General features: G+C 41.9%; 5 protein-coding genes across 5 annotated transcripts in view; 4 read left to right on the top strand and 1 right to left on the bottom strand.

Moving 5' to 3' along the window:
* Nucleotides 1–2432, top strand: part of AK88_02545 (uncharacterized protein) — a gene marked incomplete at both ends in the record, with an annotated part of 6874 nt that extends 4442 nt beyond the window's left edge. The window contains one exon of the mRNA XM_012480170.1: nucleotides 5–2432. Within this exon, the coding sequence (XP_012335593.1) occupies nucleotides 5–2432 (2428 nt within the window). The remainder of the gene's footprint in view (nucleotides 1–4) is intronic.
* Nucleotides 2433–5298: 2866 nt separating this feature from the next.
* AK88_02544 (uncharacterized protein) lies at nucleotides 5299–13477 on the top strand (the record flags this gene model as incomplete). Its single annotated transcript, XM_012480169.1, has 2 exons — nucleotides 5299–7573; nucleotides 7785–13477. 2 exons carry the CDS (start codon nucleotides 5299–5301, stop codon nucleotides 13475–13477), a joined length of 7968 nt encoding a protein of 2655 aa, XP_012335592.1.
* A 2889-nt stretch (nucleotides 13478–16366) lies between these two features.
* On the top strand, nucleotides 16367–17471 carry AK88_02543 (ribosomal protein L13; the record flags this gene model as incomplete). Its single annotated transcript, XM_012480168.1, has 2 exons — nucleotides 16367–16378; nucleotides 16875–17471. 2 exons carry the CDS (start codon nucleotides 16367–16369, stop codon nucleotides 17469–17471), a joined length of 609 nt encoding a protein of 202 aa, XP_012335591.1.
* Nucleotides 17472–18001: 530 nt separating this feature from the next.
* AK88_02542 (uncharacterized protein) lies at nucleotides 18002–18902 on the bottom strand (the record flags this gene model as incomplete). The annotated part of the gene is made up of 2 exons (XM_012480167.1): nucleotides 18002–18377; nucleotides 18511–18902. 2 exons carry the CDS (start codon nucleotides 18900–18902, stop codon nucleotides 18002–18004), a joined length of 768 nt encoding a protein of 255 aa, XP_012335590.1.
* Nucleotides 18903–21067: 2165 nt separating this feature from the next.
* On the top strand, nucleotides 21068–24807 carry AK88_02541 (uncharacterized protein; the record flags this gene model as incomplete). The annotated part of the gene is made up of 2 exons (XM_012480166.1): nucleotides 21068–21280; nucleotides 21370–24807. The coding sequence occupies 2 exons, from the start codon at nucleotides 21068–21070 to the stop codon at nucleotides 24805–24807; spliced, it is 3651 nt and encodes a 1216-aa protein (XP_012335589.1).
* Nucleotides 24808–25548: the final 741 nt, after the last annotated feature.

The following is a 25548-nucleotide window of genomic DNA, read 5'->3' as shown; positions in this document are numbered from 1 at the left end:
CCAGGATTATCACCAGGGCCATAGACATCACCAACATCCCCCTCAACTCACCAATCAGATTAAACTTCCACGACCTCATAGACAATATACTAACCAACTCCTTTGAAAATATTTCTCTGGACCAAGTTTTAACAATAATCATGGAGAGTGATCCTTCTAGAAATGGACCCCCACCTGCATCCGAAGCAATTATAAAAAATTTGAAGGTGGAAGTTTTAACTAAAGAGAGAGCGGAGGAATTAGAATCATGTGCTATATGCAGAGAAGAGTATAAAGAAAATGATGAGGTACATAGGATAACAGATAATGAGCGTTGTCGACATGTCTTCCATTGTTCATGTATCATTCCGTGGTTGAAGGAAAGGAATTCTTGTCCTACTTGTCGCTTTGAACTTCCCACGGATGATCAGGAATATAACTCCAAGAGGGAGGAACTACGAGAAAGAATAAACTCTGAAATTTCTCGTAACAATACGTTTAACAATTCTAACGGCGTTAACATGGAGAGTACTTCTGTGAGTAACAGTGGGGTTGGCACAAATGACGTTGGTTCTGCTGCTGCTACTGCTACTGCTCCTGGTAATGGTCGTTCAGAGGGGAACAATGAGGGTTCACCCGAGAAGGAGGAGTCCCCTGATGGTAATATAGCCTCCTCGACAAATAGAAACGATGGCACGGTTACGCAGGCTAGTAGTACTACTGCACAGTCTAGTGGCACTACTACGCAGCGAAATGTCAATTCAGGGCAAGTGAGTGATCCGTCCACACAACAGGCCGGTGGCGCAGGTGCTGAAGAAGCAGGGGGGATAAGGTTCATTCCCTTCACTGAAGAATACGACATCAACATGGTTGAAGGATTTGCATCTGCACAGACACAGAGCATTATACAAAATATTTTTAGCACTTTTATACTTGGACATAACGACACGAACAGGGGAATTGGGTTTGTGACTGCTCCGCAAGTATTTTCCAGAATCAGCAATAGAAATTCTGGTAGCCGAAATTTACATGAATGGGGTCAGGAGAGAGCAGGAGGAGGTCTCGAGGAGGCGAGCTCGTCCAACAGGGACGACGCAAACCGTGATGAGCAGGCAAACAACACCGCTAATAATAATAATTCGAGTGAAAGCATACGCGGTGGAATGACAAACCAGAGCGATGCGGGAGGAATTAACACGAATGCATTACGTGTCACAAGCAGGGTGTACGAATCCGTACCCAGCGGACTCAACGTAACAAATAACACGTTCGACCCAGCTACGATGTTTGAAGTTAACAATAGTGTGAACGCTGAGGAAGCGTTTGGCACGGACATCTCGTCCGATACAGACATGGGGGTTACGGGGTCGACGAAGATTACCAGGACAACCCAGTGTGAGCCTACTGTCGGGAACGACTCGGCAAACCCAATCGACTTGGCTGCCGACGGAGTGGAGGCCTCTGCTTTTATGAATATTGCAGATGCATATATGACCAATCGCAGAAATGATTCCCATCGGGATGAAGGAGTAATTGTGGGTAGTGTAGTGAGCGGGGAGGGCTTCAGCGAAGGAGATATAGATCCAGCGGGTCCCTTTTGTCAACCTGGGTCTAGAAGCATGGAGGAGAGTTGTAACGTGCACAAGGATGAGGAGGAGCCTTCCACGAGCATCACTGGGGTGAATGGTGCCACCCGTAATGATAAGCAGAAGGAGGATCCTAGCAGAAATGCCACGCATACCGATTCGTGTGCAAAAGGTGATGATTGTTCTGGGAGCCCCAGTGAAAAGAGCAGCAGTCTCAATAACCCCACAAACAAGCAAAGCGGAAGTGTTAGGAGTGTCTCTAAGAAAAACGAAAAAAGGATTTACGAAAAAGTTAGTTCCACGTATAGTAACGGAAGTAACAGCAATAACAGCTCGGGGCAATGCAAAGACAGTGACATCGAACAGGAAAATATGAGAAAGAAATCGAGGAGCAGCCAGCATGGCGATGAGCCGAGTAGTTTTAGCTTTTGTAACGGCGTTGAGGACGGCACTGTCGGGGGTGCGTCCAGCTCGCTTGCAGGGGGGGAAGAGGTAGCAGAGGAGGCAGCGGCGGAGATCGCGGCAGGGGTAGGAGAAGAAGTAGCGGATGGCGTAGCGGAAGGCGTAGCGGAAGGCGTAGCGGAAGGCGTAGCGGAAGGCGTAGCGGACGGAAGGAATAGCCAAAAGAAACAAAGCACAGTGAAAAAATACCTGTTCGATAGACTGCACTGGCTAAAGGGTTACGATGGCAAGGATAAAAAGAAGAACGAAAAGGGGCATGACGCAAGTGAAAGTGTTGGCTTGGACAAAAATGGGGCGAATGTGGAGAACGCTGGGAATGATGGTAGTGGTGCGAGCGAGGCGCATGCCCCTGAGGGGGGGAGCAACCAAAAGTGCAGCCCAAGAGGAATCCACAAGAATCAGTGAGCGAAATACAGCCAATTGTCTAAACAGTTACACATTTGAGCGGGACTGTTATGCACCTGAAAGAGGGAAATCCGTATTTGGCTCCGATAGCACGCAAGGAAAGCAGACAAGCGGCAGTGGTGGTGATCGGAACAGAGGTGAATTTCCATGGCACAAATGAACATTTAGCCCATTATATAGGGTAATACATTTTATTATTTTATTATTTTTTTTTTTTTAAAGTAAGAACTGTCAAGGACTGGGGGTGGGGTTGGTGAGAGGTGTCCACTCCTCTATTTGTGCGCTCGCTGTTCATTGGAGACGGGCGCTTTGTCATGTGTTTTTCCCCATTTTCCACACTTCACACAAAATGCCAATTAAAGTTACGACTAGGCATAATCCTACGTATTTGCATATACCTATTAACCTCCTCCCAGGCCCAGTGCATCAGCGTCTTATATTTTATATGCACAATATATGCGCGCCAGCATAGGGGGTACTCGTTTGCAAATTTGTTTTTCCCCCACCTTCTTTATCCCTTTCCTGCCTTTTTATAAAGTTGCATCCTTTGTTTATATTTTTAAATAAGTTTTTTTTTTTTTATTATTTTATTTTTTTTTTTTTTTGCCGAAAAGAGCCATATTTAAACATATGACTTCGAAGGGTGTGTGTGTGTGGGGGGGGGGAAAGCTGGCGCAGTTTAATTCTTTTGTGTTGTATAATGCGTTGTTTTTGCCTTTTTGCCACTTGGTGCTTTCGCCATTTAATTACATGGTCAATTTTTCCATCTCTTCCCCTTTAATATGTTTCAAAGGAACATGTAGAGGTGCCCATCTGATGCATACACTGGCGCGCGTAACTCGCTCGCCTGCGCTTTATTTATTTATATTTTTTTTTTTTTTTAAAGTTTGTTTGAAATTTCCCCCCTGTATTCTTCCTTCTTCAGTATTTTTTTTTTTTTTTTAATTGTACCAAATTTGTGCGAGTTCTCGTGTGCGCAACGAGCACTTGCATGTGTCCAAAGTGTGTGTCCTGTACATACGAGAATGCACACATGTGTACCACTCCACTGATGTTCGTGTCGATTCATCGTTCCTCCTTTTTATAAATTATTATCCCAGTTTTCAAATTAACTTTTAACGAATGAAAATCCGCATAGTTGAAAAAATTGCAATTTTTTTTTTTGGCGAGACTGTGGTGTGGTGTCGTTGTGCAAAGATGTTACCATCCTTGCTGCAGGTCAATTTAGAAGCTAAGGTTAAGTCGTTTCAGGCCTCTCACGTGGGAAGGTTCTCCTTGTGCGAATCTGCGTTACGCCCGTTGCCGGGTCACCCCAGCGTAGAAATCCCAATAACGGCGAGCGCGTCACACTTTGTATACTTTTTTTCGAAAAACAAAAAAATCGAAATGGTGGATTAAAAAAGAGTAGCACAATTCGTGTGGCATCTTCCGTAGATAGAGCAAGTAGACTTAAGGGAAAAAGAAAAAAAAAAAAAAAGTTATTCTTACAAAATTGCGCTTGCAAAGTTGCGGTTACATTGGGGAACCCTTGCAGTTCGATCAGTTCGTCGAAAACGTGTAGGTATACCCACCCTGGGGGAGCTCGATTCGTTTAAGAAATTCCTTGTGAGGATTTTCTCATACGAACCGTTGTGTAGCAACGTCATGGCGAAGGGTCTTTCCTCACAAATTGGCGTCTCACAAATGAGCAGTTACTGGAGGGATTCTAGATGAGACACGTTCAGGGCTACTACGCAGCAGCATTAGTACATGGGTTACCCCCTTTAGTTTATTCCTTTCCTGATTTCACATTTTACATTTTTTTTTAGTTAACCAATTGTTATCCCATTTGCTCCATTCATTATGGACCTTATTGGGTGTGTCCGTTATACAAAGAGAAAAGATTCGGTCCTGCCCCGACATGTCCCCTATTTAGGGGGATGTAGTAAGAGAAGGGGTAGGCTGGGCCAACCACATTTTGTTTTTCTAACGTTTGAAAAGTGTTCAGAAGGGGAACCATTCCTGTACCATTTTGCTTCCATGTGCTTGCATAGAATTGAGAACAAGTAATTTTGCCATCACGGGTTATGAAATATGTGCATGTGCCTGTAGGGGTAGCCATACATTGGTAGGGAGACATGACGCCAAGGTACATGTTAAGCGGGACGAACGTGAAATTGTAACCGAACGAATTTTATTTTAACTAAATGAGGACCGAAAAAAAAAAAAAAAAAAAAAAAGCAGAAAAAAGGGATTAAAATGACTGTGCGCGATTAAGGCTATTGCCCGCAGTTGAGCCCATTGTGCGCAGCTAAAAATGATTATGTGCGCCTGTACAATTATGTGAAGTGCGGCACAAAGGAGAAACGTATACACAAAGGCGAGCAAAATAAGCCACAAATCTGCTAGCGGAAGTTGCACGCGGGCGGAGTTGAACAGCATATCTACGGGGAGAGCAAAAAGAAGAACGAAATAAATAGAATAAGCTCAAGTGACAGGAGCTGAAGTGAATTGACACATAATAATAACCAGACTGTGAGTGAGCGGTATCCTTGGCCTCTGGACGAACAGGCCACCATACGGAGCGCAGTGAAGAAAGAAGCAACGAAGGGGACCAAACCAATGCATCGCTTAATTCTAATAGAAAAAAAAAATCCTTGTGGAGACATGAATGGTGCGAAGTTGCGAGGAAGAGACGTTTCAAATTTGATTTGGGCTATTCGGTTGTCCGACTGGCTGTGACTGAGTTGCCTTTATTTGATTCTTGCCCTGCGGCAACTTTGCCACTGCCAATTTGCCACGGCGAAACGTGCTACCTTTCCTCCACGAGTATCCTCGCAGCTTCCTCACTGCCCCTTTGCACTATGCACCCAACTATGAATAAACAATGAACGAGGATTTAAAATTAGGATCCATCATATGGCCCAACTTCAAGTCCCCCTTTAGCATTTCATGCTACTGTATGAATGAGGGGTGCACCGTTTTATCAGTGGGTAGCTACGAGGGCAGTATAGTTTTATTTAAAGTTGTAGAAAATGTGTGTAGCGCGCCAGGGGGTGGTAGTTGTGCCAATGCAAATGTTAGTTTCCCCGTTTCGAATGAAACATGTGTGACTCCCGTGGACCGTGTTGGTGGTGTCTTTGTGTCACCAGGTGGGAGTTACAAAGAGGACTTTAAAAAAGGCACCGGGGGAGGGGACAAATTGAGCGCTGTGGGGAAACATCCTGATGGGAATGAAACCGCTGTGAGTAGTACTTTTGCAGGGGAAGGAGAACAAGGCCATAATGTACATAAGGCTAGTGAGGTTAAACTGTATGTTGGAGAGGGAAGAGGAAAGACAGAACAGTTAAACGCTGATGGGACGAGTGCATATGTGTATAGCGGAGGAAGGAGTAATGTGAAGTTGGGGGAGCAAGCAGAAGGAGGAGAAGAAGAGAGAGGGAATCCAGCAGTGGAGTCACCAGAAAATAGAATAAACTTTCTTCCATACTGTATCCTGCTAAACAATAACACCAATACATGTAGCAACAGCATCGTGCAGTTATGCTTTGGGTTATCTTGCTCGTCCCTCATCGAGTGCATATCGAAGGAGATTCTAATTTCACTTCACCTGGATAACTGCTTATATTTTTGGTCTCTAGATGAAGGGAGATGCTTTAAAGTGGTGAAGGGTTTCAATTTTTTTATTTACAATTTGAGGGTGTTGCCAGATAGGCGGTTTATACTTTTGTGTGGAGATAAGAAGGTACTTCTGATGGATCTGTGGGGGAACAAAAACAAAGAGATCATTGCTCAGTTAACATTGGATAATTATATGGAGGGAAGTAATTATAAGAAAAGGGGTGTGGAAGGGGAGAAAGGAGGTCGAGGGAGTGGAGGCATTTCCGGTACCGTTTCAAATTCAACCCATGGCGGTAATAAAGCTTCTGGCACAGGTATAAGTTATTTCGTTGGGGATTCAGTTGATAGACATCACTCTTCTTCGTCCAGTTCGTGGGAAATGAACGAGAGGATGGTTGTCAATGGGGGGGATGGAGTAGCAGCAGGGTCGTGGAGTGTAGTGACTGAAGCAAGTGAACAACCGCATGGAAGTTCCCTTCCATATGGGAGCGCAGCACCTGGAGAAGGTGCAGACGAGGAAGGACACGAAGAAGACGGATCCGTGCCTCTAAAAAAAAAGTATGCTAAACGGGGTTATACAAACGTTGGTGGTGGCAGTTTAAGGCATAACGTGAAGAGGCAAACAAATAGCTACGCTACTTTGGAGGAGCAGAAATTTTCAGCAGAAAATGTTACAGGTAGGAATAAAACGGAAAGAAGTAACAATAAGGAGAAGTTACGAATATGCTGCATCGCAACAGGGTTAGTTCCATACCTTAAAGAGGACAACCAACGGTCACTGATCCAGTGCTTTAAATTATTGAAGAGGAAATTATACGGCACATATAATAAAAAAAAAGACGAAGATTTTAAACGGGTGGCGTTACTAGATGATGAAGAAGAATTGAGTGGCAATAATTCATCCAGCGATCAGAATGAAGAATTTGAAAAAATGAAGCAGGACGGAGTTAAGAACAAGTTAAATAATTTATTCAACTGCCCAGTGTTTATTGTTGCATCGCTATCGAATGGAGACATCATATGTTGGGACCTGACTGATTTTTTAATTTATTACAAAGGTAAATGTAGATTCGTAATAAGGATAGAAAAAACGGAACTGGATTTGTATAACGAAATTGTGAGTGAAATAGCAGAGAATTGTATAATGGATGAACTGTTAAAAATAAATGTGCACACTTCTCATGACATGAATTTGAAAACGCACGACAGATGCTTGAAGTGCCAAGATGTGTATAAGCAATGCAACGGATTGTATGTTATAGAGGCTAAGTTTATTTCTAATCTGAGTCCAGCTGAGGACTGGGTTGAAATTGCGACTAATGGGAACTCGAGCCGTATAGGGGTGATAGACAGCTACGTTATAATTTTGCAGGAGACGAGATTGATAATTTATGAGCGGAAGGAATTTTCCTCCATGTTTGTTCCCCTCATGGATTTGTTTTGTCCGGACTATCACCAGAATTCTGAGAAGAGGAAGCGCAGGAACCCGCACTGGGTGGGATTGCAGATCGTGCGCCGCCCCCTGTTGAAGTTTTCCTCGGGTAAGTCTTTGCTCCGTCGCATCGCGGCGGTTGAGGGGAACACTCAGCGGCGTGATTGAGTGGCGATGAGCCCTTTTTGAGATGTGTTCACCTCGCTTCTTCCCTCAGTAGCTCCCGTTTCTAGGCACGTTACTGTGTTGCACAACTTCTACGCCGCTAAACGGCTAAACGGCTAAACCGATAAACCGGTCCACCGCCCCCCTCCCCGTAGGTATTTTCAAAAGCAGCGGACTGAAAAGTAAATCCTTCGACGTGATGCAAAAGTTAGCAAAAAATGTATGCGGTTCGATAATTGCCTGGACAACGGAAGGGAACTTTTACAGCTATACATTACCGCTAAAATTTTCAAGCATGTTCCTTTCCTTCCAGTCAAACATAAAGTCCTTCTTCCTGATGAAGGTTAATAAAAAGTATTTGGGTTCACTTAAGACTCCCATCCCTATAGTGATATACAAGGAACGCATATGCAGGAAGAGGAACATGATAGGTGATAAGGATGAAGAGGGAGAGGAGAACAGAGCGAGTAATCATAATGAAGGAGGGAGCAACTACAACAATAGCAATAAGTTTAGGATAAAAATAAATGATAGCACAGAAATGACTCCAAATTATTTAAAAAATAACATTTCCATGGAGTCCATAAAGTCGAAGGCAGCTTCGAATGATCAGATGATGCTCTCCAGGGACACTTTTCATGAGTACATGAATGTGATGAAAACCAGTACCATGTGTAGAGATACGAAAGGGAATAAAATGAATTCTATCAAGTATGCAAAGTGCAAGGATGATTTATTGTTTCTTTTTATAAGTAGGAAGAACCCCAATAGAGTTGTCCTCTTTGAGGGGTTACTTGGTGCCTGGTTTAAGACGACTAATTTAGAGAAAGTTTGGCTTTTGCCTCAGAGGAAGAGGCCCATGGAAGGGATGAAAATTGTGAAGAATCGAAATGATATGATTTTGAGGGGGAAAAAAAAGGATTCCGTTAAAGTGGTGAATCCACAAGTGAGGGGGGAGGATGATAATTGGGATGCTACTGCGTGGTTGCATATGGAACATGTCCTTCCGCCTAACATACGTAGGTGCAGTGACCTCCTCACAGACTTGTTTCAGAAAAAGGCGTGTAGTGTGCGAGGCAAGCATGTGGAACGGGGAAAACTAGATAGTGGAGGTAGGTCCATAGTGGCGTATGCAATAGCAGAGCGGAATAACAGCATATACATTTTTTTAAGTTTTACCAATGGTCATGTGTTAAGTGCGTTAATTAATTCTTATGGAAAATCCTCTCGCGGGAAAATGATGAGAAATAGGGCAGGGAAAATAATAAATGGTATGGGAAGTAGATTAGTTAGAGAGCTACCCATCCCAAACTACGTCCTAAAGAAAAATGTATTCATAACGACTTTGCATTGTGAAAGGGATTACCTGGTAGGGGGTTCCAGCAAAGGAGACATTTTAATATGGGACATAAGAATGTTTAAGTTGAAGAAGTTTATTAAGGCTTGCCATTTTAACTATGTTAGAAGCATCCATAGCGTTATTGATGAAAATGTTCCGAAGAAAGTGGACACATGTTCCTTGAGGAAAAAAACGGAATCATTTTGGGTTCTAAGTTGTGATGCTAGTAATAATCTAATTCTTTTCAATTTGAATGAAAGCAAATACGACGAAAATAATTTTGAATATCTTTTTTGTAAAAATGATAGATGCAGTATAGTTATAACAACAGATGAGGAATCGTTAAGGAAGAAAGAGTTGGACATTCGCCAAAAAAAAAAAAAAAAAATTCTGTTTTTAAATTATATGACACATTTTTTTAAAAAAAAAGGATTATACAATAATGGAAAAGTTACAGAAAGGAAAAACCACCTATTGCATCTGCTAAAAAGTAAAAAAGACTTAAGGATGAAGCTAATGAAAGGTTTTTATTATGCCACCTCGGGCACCATGAACAAATCTGTTGGTGATTCTAAAGGAAGCTTCTTCCATGTGAGGAGAAAAATTCATAAAAAGAGCAAGGGACAACATAGGGAGATAAGGAATATGATCAATGTATGTCTTTACTGTTCTTTTAGGAAGCTAGAGAAGAAGAATGAAATTAATTTTAAATTAATAAATCATGTGTATATCAATACGTTCTCCTCTCTCTTGTATATCACTTCGATGAACAACTTGGTATTCATTTATGATTATGGGAGCGGGCGTTTCCTGCGTTCCCTGTATGATTCAGACTTTGCTGCAATGTGTGTGGTCCCCACGGAGACCCGCCACATGAAACTGGGAGTAGACATCACATCGGTGCGCATCCTCAACAGGGTGCACACGGGTGGTAGGAAGGTTAACAGTGTATTTGGCGGTGAGGTTGACGGCTGGACGAGCACCGATATGAATAGCGACCGAAGCAGCGGCAGGGGGAATGATCGACGAAAGGTTAGAAGCGGAGGAGTTGCGCCAGGAAGCATTTCCCTTGCGGAGCGGGGAAAGGAGCCTAGTGGAGAAATATACCACTGCAACCCCCCCAGGAAGAGCATCTACCGCGCAAAAGTGCATGGAAGCGCATATGGGAAGCACTCCTGCAGCTACGTTGTGAAAAGCCAAGTACCAGTCATAAGTTATGTTCTGTTTAGAGACAGCAATTTGTCCAAGAAGGCTATGCCATTGACGAAGTTTTTATTTCCTTTTTTTTTGCCACCGAAATGTGTGCATCTGTGTAGGGAATTATTCTCCTTCCTCATAAGTTTTCCCTCAATTCCATTCTCGTTATGTATTCACGGGAAGGAGTCCACTCTGTCAACGTTGATCCCTATTTCGACTCAAATATATTACTTCTCCAAGATGCATTCGCGGAAGGAGGGTACATGTGAGGGACATGTATATGTTACCATTAGTGGAGGAAGGAGAGACAAGTACGAGATTCAAGAAAAAAAAAAAAAAGAAAAATTCATTTTTGATTCTCTAAACATTGATGAGCCATATATTTACAATAAAAAATTTAAGAACAAATATTTCTTAAGTGAAGAGTATAAAAAGAAGTACCTCATTTTGGGGATAAAGATGGGGAGTCTCAAGCGACGGTGCAACGATGTTATGGAATTTTCCAAGTATAAAAATTTGATGATGTATAGGCATGACGAGGGGAGCAGCATCTTTACCGTCGATCCGGGGGTAACTTCAGGTGTTGATCTTTGTGAGACGGAGGAATTTCAAGGTGGGACGGAAAAAACGCAACGGCCGAACGAAGGAGACATGTTGAAGAGTATCCGTGGCCAGACACAAAGTGGAAGCAACAGCGGGAGTGATGGCAATAGTGTTGTTGGAGGTAATTCTCCTGAGAGGGCCACCTTTAAGGAACAACCTTCTGGGATACATAGCCAAGCGGAGAAGGGCGAAGGAGGGGTTGCAAATAGCCTAATTAGGAACGCCTCTTCAGTTAAAAGCTCTTTTCCGTGGCACAGTTTAGAGGACCCCAAATGTGTGAACACTCGAGCGAGGAGGAAGAAGTACCAGATGATGCAGTACAATTATTACAAAGATTTCAGAGTGCGTCAGAGGTCCGTGACGAGATCAACCAAGTGGTTTTTGAAATATTCAGATGATGAGTTTTCGAATTATTCTTCAGACAAGTCTAGTCTGTACTTGTATGTGAAGCAAGATAAGGTTCGTCGGTCCCGACGGCTGGACCCTCGTGGTAGCAACACACATCATGTGCAAAGTCAAGTGAAGAGTCCAGTAGCCCACCGGGAATTTTTCTTCGAGAACAACTCTGTGGATGTGTACTGCAATAGTGTTTACGTGAAGACACTGTACTGCTGCTTTATGCTGCGATTTCTGAGTTTGTGGTGTGGCAGTAGCACAGGGGGACGGTATGATCCTTCAACTCTGTTCAACTTTAGAAAGTACATAATTGAGAACCTACCAGAGAGTAACTCGTTGAATCTGTTTCTCCTGAGCTACATATCGATGTACCCATATGACAGGAGCATACGAATACAATTGCAGAGGTTCATGTGTACTGTGATAGCTAATATAAAGGATAAGACATTGGATAAGTACGCCAAAACATGCACAGAAATTTTAAGAATAAATAATAAGAAAAAAAGAATTATAGAAAAGAATTTGGATGAGATATCTTTATATGATACGTCAGGGACCTATGTGATTACAATTATTATACCTAAAGTGGGATCCTTTTTCTTTTACCCATTTATTTATGCGGACGAAATTTGCCTTACGTTGTTACTGCTACTACTTGTGGTGAAATATCATTACTTAAGGAAGTCCAAAACGTTTTATACCAATGCCAATATGATAACCCTAATTGTGCATCATATTTGCTACTACATTTTTGTGGACACGCAGTGCCTAATCGAGAAGGAAAACAAGTTTAACAGATTTAAGTTGTTCCATTTTATTCACTTGCTATCATTGAGTTTTTCTATCACGTGGGATTTTCATGTGCTGATCCAGAGGGGCATCTTCACGAGTAACATGAAGAATATCTCGTACATTTCCTTCAACTTGCATTTAAAAAAGGAAGATTTTAATTTGAACGAAAGGATGATTGATGAGAGTTATTTTAAGGCACTGAAGGATTATTATGTCTTGGGTGGTTCATCAGCAGGAGCAACGAATGCCCTTTCCGCTTCTGCGTCTGCGTCCGCGTCTGCTTCTGGTGGTGGTGCTTTTTCCGCGTCGGCCTCTGCTACTGTTGGTCCTTTTGCAGGGGACGCCATGCCCATTGCAGGAAGTGATAGAACGTTAGGTCATTCCGTAAGTGAAATAAATTTAAAGAATTATATGGACGCTTTTGTTGGATACACAGATAAGGATAAATTGGGAGGAGAGTTTGAATCGGAAAGGGAAGAACAGCTGTCACTGAATTCGTATGAAAATATTTTTTCTGAGGTACAAAGTGAAGGCAGGAGTGCATGCCATGCAAAATCAAATGAGGTGCTGGAAATAGGGGGCACAAGTGGTTCAGTTTCATCCCAAGGGGTAGGTGTTGGAGTGGTAAGACAGGTGAGCTTGTCAAATAGAATTCATCGCGTGGAAGCCATGAGTACAGGACAGAGTTACTACAACGAATTGTATGAGTTATTATGTGATGAGAATAAAATAAAGATGATCCAAGTGAAGAGGAAAAAGTCACAAATAAATGAAAATAATTACATTAACATATGTCATTTTATTTTGAATATCTTCGATCTGTATACACTGTCCATGAATAATATGAGTTTTTTAAAAATATTAATTAACACGGGAAGAATAGAGCCATATTTATTTTTAAAAACGCTACATTATATAACGAGTAATGTAAACAAAAGGGTATCCTATATGAACAGAATTTTATTTCTTCTAATAATTTTGATTAAGAATTATAAATGCATGTTCATTTTGTACATGGACGTAATAATCGATATCCTTTTGAATTCTTTGGACCCCTCTAACAACGTTCGTATCCTGTGTCTGAAATTATCAACCAGCTTGATTTACACCTTAGTTAAACAGTACCCGATTTGCTGCTTTAATAAATTTACACAACGATTAGCTGTGGCAAATAATATGAACAAGTGCATTTATTTATATGATTTGAAGAATGCAAAAAAGTTGAAGATCTTTCAAGGACATAAGAGAGACATTAATTGTATTAACTTTAACACTGCGGGGAGTTGCTTGGCTTCCTACTCCAAGTTAGACTTATCGTTCAAAATATGGAACTGCACAAATGCGGGTCTGTTCAGTGGGTTTTTAAAAATTCAATCCAAGTGCGCTAGGGATATACAGCTCTCCAGGATTAATATAAACTACTTGTTCCTCTCCGATCACTACATAGATATTACTTACAAGAAGAAGAACGAGTGGGCCCTCAGGCGCGAAGACAACGCGGTGTATTTGATATACATCTAGGGGGAGAGCAGTGACTACAGTGGAGCGCGTTTCAGGCCACGCCGCCGCTCCCTTGCTAGAGCAAACGCATCGTTGCTGCGCTATCTGCCCAGCAGCACCCCCTTTTGTACCAATCCAAATCGTGTCAACAGGGGTATACCCACTTGTCTGTCTCACCGAGCACATATGATCACTCTACATGACGAAGCTTGCGCGGCATTCTCCCAATTCAATTGTCTCCTCCTGTTTTGTTTCAACTTTTCTACATATGTATGTGATTTTTTTTTTTTCCCTGATTTTTTCATTTAACGCGGATCCGTTATTTTCAGACGAGTTGGCTGCGCAACGACAGGATATGTCAAATCCCCCCTCCGTCAGTTGTTTTCCTCAACAGCTAGGGGCACGCATGCATATGGGTGTATCACATGCATAAATATGTATATATGTGTGCGTGTGTTGGTAATTTTTTTTTTTTTTTTTGTTACAATTTTAAACTTTCCCCCCCCTTTGTGAACATATCGTACATTGTCTACGTTTTTCTCGCTACTCCTATTGTGGCCATTTATCATCCCATTTCAGGGAAGACTGTCATCCTTCTCAGGGATTGCCTTTTGGCGAACTTTTTTAAAAAAAGCTACTATGAAAAAGGGGAGCCACGTCGCACGCGCACCAACTGGTGAATTGACGATACAGTGTTGAATGCCGTTGTTTTCCTATACCGAGAAGCGTCCATTTGAGTGACATTTCGGAGTGTATATTTCTGCTCTTATTTTTATTTAAACGCGCAATGATGCTCTACAAGTGATGGAAGCGACGGGGAGGTAAGGCCCCTTTGGTAGCACATGTGCGTTGCGGGAGCTTTGGTAAAAATATATGAAAAGGTGAGTGAATGATAGATGAGAAGGGGAAATGGGTTGTGTCCATTTTTGTGCTCTCCGATCTACACGCCGTGTCAGAGTTGCACCCAATACGTTCGGGTTATGCTAATAGCTGGGAGACATAGCCAAAACTTAACATTTCTCATGAGCAAATAAGAGTTCCGGTGGGAGATGGAAATTGCACGGTAAAAGCAGCAGCGTTCGATTGGTGTGACCCCTACACGCAAGGGGTGACACATGTGCAGAGCTTAATTTTTGCAGCCTTAAAAGAAATGAAGATTGGGGGAATAGGAGAAGTTTCTACATGTGCATGACGCAATGGTCTCTTTACGTGTGCGTTTGGTCCCTTGGGGGAAGCAGCACACAAACACAATGGCAACAGGATCCATATTGGGGTGTGAAAAAAATAAAAAAATGCCCAATACAGGTTGTGAAATTGGCAAAATTATTTATTTGCAAACAAGAATGAGAACTGTGAAATGTGAAATTGTTAAAGGAATGTTAAAAGCGGAATGTCTCCAAATATGTACAAATCTACATTTATTTTTCTTGTCCCCAAGTGGTAATCTTTTTTTTTTTTATTTCTGAAAATTATACAAGAAGAATTAAGCGAGTTAGGTGGTGATTGATCAAAGTTTTGTTTCCTTCCTCAAGCTTGGGTATGGCACACAGAAAAATAAAAATGGATAAAAAGTTTTACGCAAATATAGGTGATACTTTTTCTTTTTTATGTTGTTGTGTGTTCCTCTCTTTTTCTGTTGCCATAACCCTGCGCAGTGTCAAGGTGTGAAGGGGAGAGCCACATGGGGAAATTTGTCGAACGAGTGTCCTGTGCGCCTGTTTTTTTTTTTTTTTTTTTTGCCCCTCCTAAATTTGCGGGACGTATACACCCATTTTGGGTTGACAACAGCGAAAAGGCGCATATATCGGAAAAAGGAAAACGATTTATTTGAAAAGAACATACAAATAAGAAAAAAAAATTAGTGGAACAATGGCAAGAAAATTTGCTCATTTGTACTGATACAAAATAATTTGGAATTTATTTTGACCAGCTCGTTTCCCTTGATGATGAAATTTGTGGAGTCATTTTGGGAAGGAACAGAAATACTATCCCCCTCCCCCGCATTTGCGTAATAATGAAAAAGTTACGTATTTTTTTTTTCCCCTATATGGTGGGAAATGGCAATTTAGGAACAACGTGCTGTGTCAGGTGGGGTGGTACCGCGTGCTTAATTCTTATGAGATTACTGGTACAGTGGATATAAGAGGCGCTCATAGGCAACGAAATATAAATAAAAAAATACCTATCGTAGATACGTATACCCTGCGGTTGCACATGATTTTTTTTATGGGGCACAAAAGAGCTATGTTTCAGCTTTGGTTTCCTCCAGCGCTATTCCGCACTAGGGCAAAAACAAAAAAAACAAAAAAAGATAGGCCGTCGAGTGTTTTACGGGTCCTCGATGGCCAAGGGCATACAATACGTACGATAAATAGGTAACATAACATACATGCGCAAAGCGCGAAGAGGCAGAGGGAAAAGCCTTCCCCTTCATGCTTAACATACAATAAGTAAATACCACACCGCGCGACGTGAAAAAAAAAACAGTACAATTTTAATAAGCTTGATTCGTTGGAGAAGAGCTCGTAACGGTTTTTTCATATAAGCCAATATTCACAGCAACACTGATTTTTTTTCCTTCATTATAATTTTATTTTATTTCTTTTTTTTTTTTTTCTTTTTCGACGTGTTTAACATAAAATGTAAGCTATTCCAACATTGCGTTCAGGTGGTACATAATATATAATTAATTTCTTTTTTCTTTTTCTTGTTTTCCCTTTTCTTCTCTGTCGCTTAGCTATGTTAAATACAAAATAAGCATCTCCTTCGTTATGGCATGATATAATATAAAGATCCATCAGGAATTCGAAATCGGCATTTTGTTATCATTTGCGAAAGTTTGTTTTTTTTTTTTTTAACTGTTTTAGCAGAAATCACTTTTTTCTCATCTTAAGCCACCAGTGGAAAACCATGTATAAAAAGGTATGCCCCATGACAACGTTAACTTGAATTGTTAACACGAGTGATACAAAAGAAAAAAAAAAAAAATAAGAATTAAAAACGTGCTACGTGAGATGAGAGGAGCGTATTGCTTATGCGAGCGCAACTGTTGCATATGCAGGATGTGGAGAGGGCGCGAAGTTTGATGGTGAAAGGCGTTGTTACCCAATTTCGCGGGCAGGCTGTCGCGCCAGTTTGTAGGGGCGCATCGGTCAGCGCGTAGAACCTCGTGTGCATCGGCTTCGTGTATGTATGAAAGTTCATTGTTCTGTGAGCCCATTTTTGCCGAACATGAAGCGAGGAACAGAGCGACATGAAGGATGCACTGGCGCACATGATGTGGCATGTTGAAATGAGTTAGAGGTGGGAGTGTAGCGATACCGTGAATGGATCATCCCGCGCAACTGCTCTGCTTCGCCCTACATCGTCGCTGTACGGCTTCTCCACACCGCGTCCCTATACCACTTCCCCTCATCAGGTGTACGTAATCGACTGCAAGGGACACTTGCTTGGAAGGTTGGCCTCTATAATCGCCAAGGAGCTTCTGAACGGCCAGAGGGTAGTCGCAGTGAGGTGCGAAGATATCAACATATCAGGCAGCTTATACAGGAACAGGCTAAAGTACCAGGAATTTTTAAGGCTTCGAACGAACACGAACCCTAAAAAGGGACCTCTACATTTGAGAGAGCCCTCGAAAATTTTGTGGAGATGTGTGAGGGGAATGTTACCACACAAAACGTACAAGGGAAAAATTGCCCTTAAGAAACTGAAGGTATTCGTAGGCATGCCATACCCATATGATAAAAAGAAAAAGTACGTTTTACCAAGTGCCTTAAGAGCATTCAGATTGAAGAAGCACAGAAGATATTGTCGACTTGGCACATTAAGTTCAAGAGTGGGTTGGAATTATGATGAGCTGGTAAAGAAAAATGAAGTGTCCAGGAAAAAGCTGAGTAAATTATATTATAAAAAGAAAATGAGTGTACTGAACGAGAAGAAAACTTTAAAGACGGAAGCCCTGAATATGATCAACCCTGAGGAACGCAAGGTGTTGGAGAATTTTGGATACGCGTAGGTATCATGATCCGAATGTGCGCCGTTTTTACAGGAACGTGTAATTTGCGTGCAGGACCACGTATATGATGCATACGCGCATTTGTACATGCATGTGCAATTTGTGTATGTGCGTGTGTATTTTTTTATTTTTTTTATTTTTGCATGCCACTTTATCACCGAGAGAAAGATTAATAAGGGAATGGAACATTTTGACCTAACAGGACAGAAATGCGTACCCATGCAGGTGTCTTATATGTATATATTTATGTATGTGCATACCTGAACTTGACCAGCACAACTGACCCACTTTATATATTCCACTGCACAATACCTCTTAATATATTTTTTTAAAAATAATTAAGCAACGCAAGGGTGTTGCGGTGAGGAGTTGGCGACACGACATTGGTGTGTCACCTTTATTCGTCTAATCATGCGTCATGAAAGTGTGTTAGGTACGCACGTTACGTTGGGGTGCGACTCCCACTGTGTGCGCTAAGTTCGAACGACACAGAGTTGGCAGGTGTAGATCTCACCCCCTCAGGTGTTGCGCTACAAGTGAATCACCTTGAGTTGATTTATGATTATGCTTGCTTCGCCATTCGTTTCGTCATCATAGGTAGATACCGTTTTTTCCATTTTTCCAATAATGTCCTGGAGGTTTAAGTTGATATGGTTTAGTTCATCCTGCGTGAAGTAGAGGGAGAGATTCTGCTTCTCCCAGTGGTTCGCCACATGAATGAGGAAGTTAGCGATATTGAGACATGTCTGTTGCGCCTTTTCCATGATGGGGTCTTCCGGATTAGTTGTCTCCAATAGGTCATCCCATTTTCTTGTTATTAGGTTAAGCAATTCTGTGAGTTCATCAGAGGTGTAATTGTGTTTTATAAAATTGGCGTAATCATTTTGCTTCTCCGACAACATGTTTCTGCGGTGAGACAGGGGTGGCGATTTTATAAGCAAATGGCGTTTGTAGCTACGTTGAGGGTGGAAGAAGTGGACACTTTTTTGTGTAGGAACACTTCTCCCCTCATTTGCGACATGTATTTTTAGGGGCTTACAGAAATTGCTGGATCTCTTGTCCAGACTTCCTCTCGTCGACCTCTTGAGGAGAGGGCAGTTCCACCGGGCTATTAATTTGAAACAAGTTGCTGAGCTGCGAATTTTGGCTCCGTCGGTTTCTCCTTTTAATAGCTTCCATTTGAGACTGTGAGGAGGAACCATTGAAGTTAACATAATCCTCATAGGAGACCTTCTGCTCATATGTCCTAATTGGCTTCATATTTACTGAGCTTACGATGTTGCAGAAATCTTTGTAGCTTTTACAATACTTGACAATTTCTTTTTTTTTCTCGTCTTTTTTTTTGTACTCCTCATCTTTGATGATGCATCTGACGAAGTCATTTCGCATCTTCCTGATTTGGATGGGTGCGATTCCATCACCGGGGTTCATCTTGGGGGGCGGGTGCTGCTGTTGTGGTGGTGAGCTTCACAAGGGTATATCTGCCGTAGTGTAGTGTGCCTACAGATATATTCAAGAATGTGAAGGCGCTTGTTTTTCTGTTTCTTTGTCGATGTTTGAAAATGTGTGGTTTGGGCATGCGTCTTTACATTTGCACAGTAAAACATGGAGTGAGCCTTTCCGCTGGCATGACTTCTTCACAGTTTGCTTCCAATTTAATGGAGGCTCTGTGTGAAGATACCTCTACCACGACTGCTATTATTGTGATTATTTATTTTTTTGCTGTCCTATTGGTTAGCACATTTTTTTTTTTTTTACCCCTTGCGTAGGTGCCTATCAACTTAAGGGCTACATGCCATGCGAGAAAAAAAAAAACAAAAGAAAAGTGCAAGCGGAATGGGAAGTAGCGTAGAAGCACGTGGGAGGGAACAGAACATGGAGGCCGCCTTTTCGCGGTGATCACTTTTGCGCCTTTTTAATACATCCCCACCTTTGTGAATCCACCCTGTCGGAATAGCACGTTTTTGACGATGTGAAAAATCTCATATACGTTAGTACCTATAGGGAGGAGTATATAACCATGTGCGATGATAATGCAATACAAGCCATATTATGATCCCTCTTTTTTATTAGTCGTGCTGAACATGGACATCGTATGGGATGGGGGGTCCGTAGAGGTGCCCGCTAGGACATTTACTTAGGACAGTACCGCTCCCTTAGTTTACCCCCATGAAGACTTAATTCGCGCGTCACAAATGAGTGGAGGACTGCATTGTGCGCTACACACGTGCGCTAACATGTAGAGAGGTACCCACAGAGTGATGATTAAAAATTTCCTGTCCATTCAAGCAAAAAGAGTAATAAGACCAACCGCCGTGAAACATATGGCTAACTATAAAACCCGGTATGTATTATACATGCGCCCCCCTTTTTGATGATTCGCCAGAGGGTATTCAAATTGTAAATCAAAAAGAATGGATGTCCGAAGAAGGGCACATGAGGAGGTACCTCCAGGGATGTACTTCCACGTGCATGCAGTTATGGAGAGGGGGAAATAAATTCATATTTTATACCAACCGACAAGGATTAAAAGTTTTCTACGTTTAAATTGTAATGATTCTTTTATTGTCATTTTCGTGGGGGGATGTTTAAAAAAAAAATGAAAAGCAATTATTTAGTAGAATTTCCGTGGCTGTACCTGGCAACATGGAAATGGATGATACTTTTTTAATTTCCCGCGTTGGCAGGGGGGGCCTTTTCCCTGCTGGCATTGTATGGGGCGTTCGCCTCTTCTTGCCTGTTCATATGGGTGTTTATTATGTATGATTGCTTGATGAGGTGAGAAGCGAAATGGGGACAAGTAATGAATAACGGTGAATGACGTGAACCACGGGCGGACGCGCGCGAGGGGCACAGGCCGACAGAAGAGTTACTGTATCAACCCGTCCACCAACATATTAACCATGTAGCTCGAGGGGGGGGAAAATAATAATAATAATAACATAACAGGAAGGTGGCAAATAATATGTAGTGCAAAAAATGACAGCCAATGTGTGGCACGCACAAAAAAAAAAAAAAAAAAAAAAAAAAAAAAAAAACGGAAAAGCGTTGACGCAGGCAAGAGAAATTTGGAGTCCACCAATTGCCACATTCCAGGGCGAGCAAGCTGCATTATCCCAGGCGAGAAAAATAAACTACGGTTAGGGCAGAAGCCTGCTTAAACAGGTGATTCGAAAATTGGTTCGAGGGAGAGAGCAACCCAACGGGGGCGGAGTGTAGTAAAAACAAACCAAGGCAACTGTTCAACCGGAGTAGAAGCGGGAAGGAAGAAATTCAAATTTGCAGAAGGGGAATAAAAAAAAATAATAAAATAAAGAAAAAACAAAGTAATTGGATAACGCGGTTTTACGACTCACCCCATTGCAAGGAGGGAACGAAGTCGCGTCACAGTTGCAGTGGGGTACGCTGCTTTCTTATATGCGTGTTAAGGCGCGAAGGGGTCCGTTCGTCAGGAAAGTTGCGGGGTTATTTAGGTGAAGGTTGGAAGTGCCTCCCAGCGGAATTATATATTTTTACCCTGCTAGTATCGTACGCACAAAACCCCGTGGTGGGTAAGGAAACAATTTGGATGAGAGGCATCTGTGTGGTGGGCAGCGATGGAGTCAACGAGCAACCTGTACGATGAGTTTGGAAATTACATAGGGGAAGACATCGACAGTGATGGGGACTACTCTGATGGGGACCAAGACGATGACATGAGTGACGGGGTGGACCAGGAAGCGGATTCGGCTTCGGGTGGAGATAGCAATGCAGATAGTCATGAAGGTAGTGATGAGGGTAGCGATGAGGATAGTGATGAGGATAGCGATGTGGGGCGAGGCAAGGCAAAGGGGAGAAGAAAAAAAAAAAAAAAAAAAAAAGGGGAAAAAAAGAAACTGGTAGTGATGGGAGCGAAGAGGGCGATGGAGGAAGTGAAGACGAAAGTGAGGGGGGTGGAGAAAAGCGCCTCGGGGAGAATATGGACGAACTGCAGAGGGCATACGAAGGGGTGGAAGTGTTCGTGGAACAGGAAGATACACAAGACATAGAAGAAGCAACAATCAATAAGATAAACACTAACGTAGAGAGAATCAGCTTCATTAAGAAGTTAGATGTGGAGGCGAACAGGAAGAATTTTGATTTGATTGAAACGAGTCTCCCCAACAACACATTCAGTTTTAAATACATGTCCCAGTTGATGTCCCAAACGGAATTTATAAAAAATATATGTATAGCAGGTCATTTCCATCACGGGAAGACGACCCTGATAGATAGGATAATTGAATTTACTCGAGAGAAAAAGGACAGCAAAACAAAATTGACTTATGTTAATGGGATTGGAAGCGGGGGTAATCCGAACAGCGGCACAGTGAGCTTCTTTAATGTAAACACGGAAATGGAAGGAGTACTAGTAAAAAGAAGCAGCCTTCGAAAAAATAATGCATCCATGGTGACTCCATTTAATGCAAAAAAAATCGACCACTTAATAAACTATACAGATACAAGGTTGGATGAACAAGCAAGAGGATTGTCGATCAAAGCAATACCTATATCCCTCATTCTTCAAAATAAAATGTATGAAAATATTCCTAATAATATTTTATTGAATAAAAAAAAAAATAATTTGAAATATAAATCTTACCTTTTTAATATTATGGATACTCCAGGACATGTGAATTTTTTTGACGAATTTTTGTGTGCAGTGAATATTTGTGAATGCTGCTGTTTGGTTGTGGACGTCACAGATGGGTGTATGTATGTGACGGAGAATGTGATAAAGACATGCATTTATGAAAATGTGAAGATGGTGTTAATTCTTAACTGCGTAGACAAGTTAATAATGGACTTACGTTTGCCCCCGAATGATGCTTATCACAAGATTAATTACACCATTGAGGAGATTAATAAGAAAATTGAATCCTTTTGTGATATGTTAAACAAGAGTGTAAAGGAGAAGAAGAAATTTCTCTTGTCTCCTCTGAAGAATAATGTGCTTTTCGCTTCGAGCATTTATGGAGTGTTTTTTACCCTCAAGTCGTTTAGTAAAATTTATTGCAATTTATACAATGCATACAATATTGACATTGATGAATTTGCGCAGCACTTGTGGGGAGACATTTATTTTAACGAGAAGGATTTTTCTTTCGCTTCATCTCCACTGTATTCAAATCAGAGGAGATCATTTGTAGAGTTCATTTTAAACCCAATTTATAAAATTTTCGGTTATGTATGTTCAGAAGAAAAAGAATTCTTAATTCCTTTTTTAAAAAATTTTAATATTACTCTGAAGAAAAATGATTATCTCTTTAACAATAAATATCTTCTTAAGAAAATCAACGGAATGATATTTGAAGATACAACAGCTTTTGTCGATGTCATCCTGGACAATTGCCCATCCCCATTGGAGAATGCTAAACAGAAGACGAGGCAAATTTACTCCGGTTCGTTAAAAACGAAATTATGTTACGATATGATGAGATGCCTTAAAGGAGACCAAACGGACAATCTCATGGTTTACATAATTAAGAATTACCACCGACCGGAGTGTATCATTTTGGACCTCTTCGGTAGGGTCATGTGTGGTACCATCAGGAAGGGACAAACGGTTCGTATTTTGGGGGAGGGGTACAGCCCTAGTGATGATGAAGATATGATTACTCGAGTGGTTACTCACCTGTGGATTTACGAGGGCAGATACCGGGTTGAGGTTGATGAGGTCCCCGCGGGCAATTTCGTGCTCATTGGCGGAGTTGACATTTGCATAAACAAAACGTGCACCATAACTAATGTGAAAAAGAGGAGAAATGGAAACGCAAAGGAATTGAGGAAGGTTCAGCTGAGCGGAACGAAAGGAACGGGAATTGTACCCACTTCAGGATCTCTTAGCAATTTGAAAAAGGAAGAGCGAGCTCTCCTGCTGGAGGACGAAGAGGAGACAGAGATATTCTACCCCCTACATAAGAAGTTCAAGTATATAAATTGTGCGAACTCCGTTTTTAAGGTCGCTTGTGAACCTATTAACCCATCGGAGCTTCCGAAAATGTTAGAAGGCCTGAGAAAAATTGATAAAACATATCCTATGTGCAGCACCAAAGTGGAGGAGTCTGGTGAACACATCATCCTGGGGACGGGGGAATTATACTTGGACTGTATTTTGCACGACTTGAGGAAGCTTTATGGTGACCTGGAAATTAAGGTGTCGGACCCTGTGGTGCAGTTTAACGAAACGGTTATTGAAACGTCGGCTCTGAACTGCTTCGCGGAGACTCCAAATAAGAAGAACAAAATTCATATGATTGTGGAACCGATGCAGAAGGAGCTGATGGATGATATTGTGCAGGGGCTGGTCCACCTGAACAAGGGCGAGCGGGACGCCAACGTGGAGGAGTACTTGCGCACGGTCGACAGGCTTCTGCGGGAGGAGCGCTCAGCGGGGCACGAAGAGCATGCGGTGAACGACTCGGACCAATCGGACCGGTCTCAGCAGTCTGACCAGTCCGACCATGTGGGTGTGAACGGAGCAGAGGAAGAAGACGTCGCCTCCGATAAGCGCACGAACACACTGAACTACAACCTAGACAAGAACGTTATCTCGTTGCTCACGGAAAAACACAACTGGGATATGCTGTCCATAAGATCCATTTGGGCCTTCGGCCCGGAAAGCAACAGCCCAAATATCCTCGTGGACGATTCCTTGTATAAAGAAACAAACAAGGAAAACCTGTACTCCATTAAGGAAAATATAATTCAAGGATTTTGCTGGGCCACGAAGGAGGGACCCCTAATTGAAGAGTGCATGAAAAATGTTAAAGTAAAAATATTAAAAGGTGAAATAGATGATGACCCAATTAATCGGGGAGCTGGACAAATTATACCAACCACGAGGAGAGCAATATATTCGTCCTTTTTATTAGCTACGCCGAGGTTAATGGAACCGATTTTGTTCACAGAAATTATTTGCTCAGGTGATTCTGTGTCATCCGTTTATAATGTGCTATCTAGAAGAAGAGGACACGTATTGAAAGATTTCCCCAAAGTGGGTACCCCTTTGTATATGGTTCATGCGTATTTACCAGCTATTGAGTCCTTTGGGTTTGAAACTGATTTAAGGACACACACAAGTGGGCAAGCATTTTGCTTGAGTATGTTTGACCATTGGCATATTGTTCCAGGGGACCCTCTAGACAAGTCAGTGGTACTAAGGCCACTGGAGCCAGCGCCCATTCAGCATTTAGCCAGAGAATTTTTGTTGAAAACGAGGAGAAGGAAAGGGTTAACTGAAGATGTTACGATTAACAGGTTCTTTGACGACCCCATGCTCCTAAACATAAAGGACGAGTTTGCGGAATATTTCTGACTGGGGCACACTGGCATGTGTGTGTTATAACTTGTGTGGGAGAGGGGTATGCACTTTTTTTTTTTTTTTTTTTTAATCCTTAATGATATTTTTATCCTTGCATGCTTCGTGCGCGCTGCCTCTCCATGAAGCTGCACGGAAACGCGCAACTTTGCAACAACACATTATAGGGTGTCACTTTCTAATTTACCGTCTCGTTTTATCCACGTGGTATGCGTCATGTTCTTTCAAAGGCACAAGGAGTGATTAGGGTGTAGCGCACGTGGACATATATGTGTATCTGCATTTTGCTCATTTAGCACATTTGGCCAATTTATTTTTGCTTTATCAATCGTTCATGCGGGTTCATTACGCCACTGCGAGCTACCTTATATAGGGAGGGGGAAAAAAAGTTGCCTTATATGCTTAAATGGTTACATATGTGCATATGGAGTAGAGCAGCCATGTAGGTACCAAAAAATGTTTATTTTGTTAGTATCCCTCTTCAGAATTTGTGCAAATTTTTTTCCTTTTTTTTTTCCGCGGCACACAACACATTTCTTTTCGTTATTGCTGAAGCGGACATAAGTTCAGGCTTATTGCGCAACGTTAAAATGGTCATTTTTGTGGAAACCTTATGTCGTTTAGCTTTGGAAGGTGCGATGATCATTTTTGCGCGTATGCAGTCACGTCAGCTCGGCGCGGCTTCACTACGCCAGTGCCTTTTGCAACTCCAGTGATGTTTTTTTTTTTTTTTTTTTT

This window comes from Plasmodium fragile, assembly GCF_000956335.1.
Source record: "Plasmodium fragile strain nilgiri unplaced genomic scaffold supercont1.25, whole genome shotgun sequence".
Taxonomy (NCBI): Eukaryota; Apicomplexa; class Aconoidasida; order Haemosporida; family Plasmodiidae; genus Plasmodium; species Plasmodium fragile.
The sequence above is the reverse complement of the archived record's forward strand: the minus strand, read 5'-3'. Positions and strand labels throughout refer to the sequence as shown.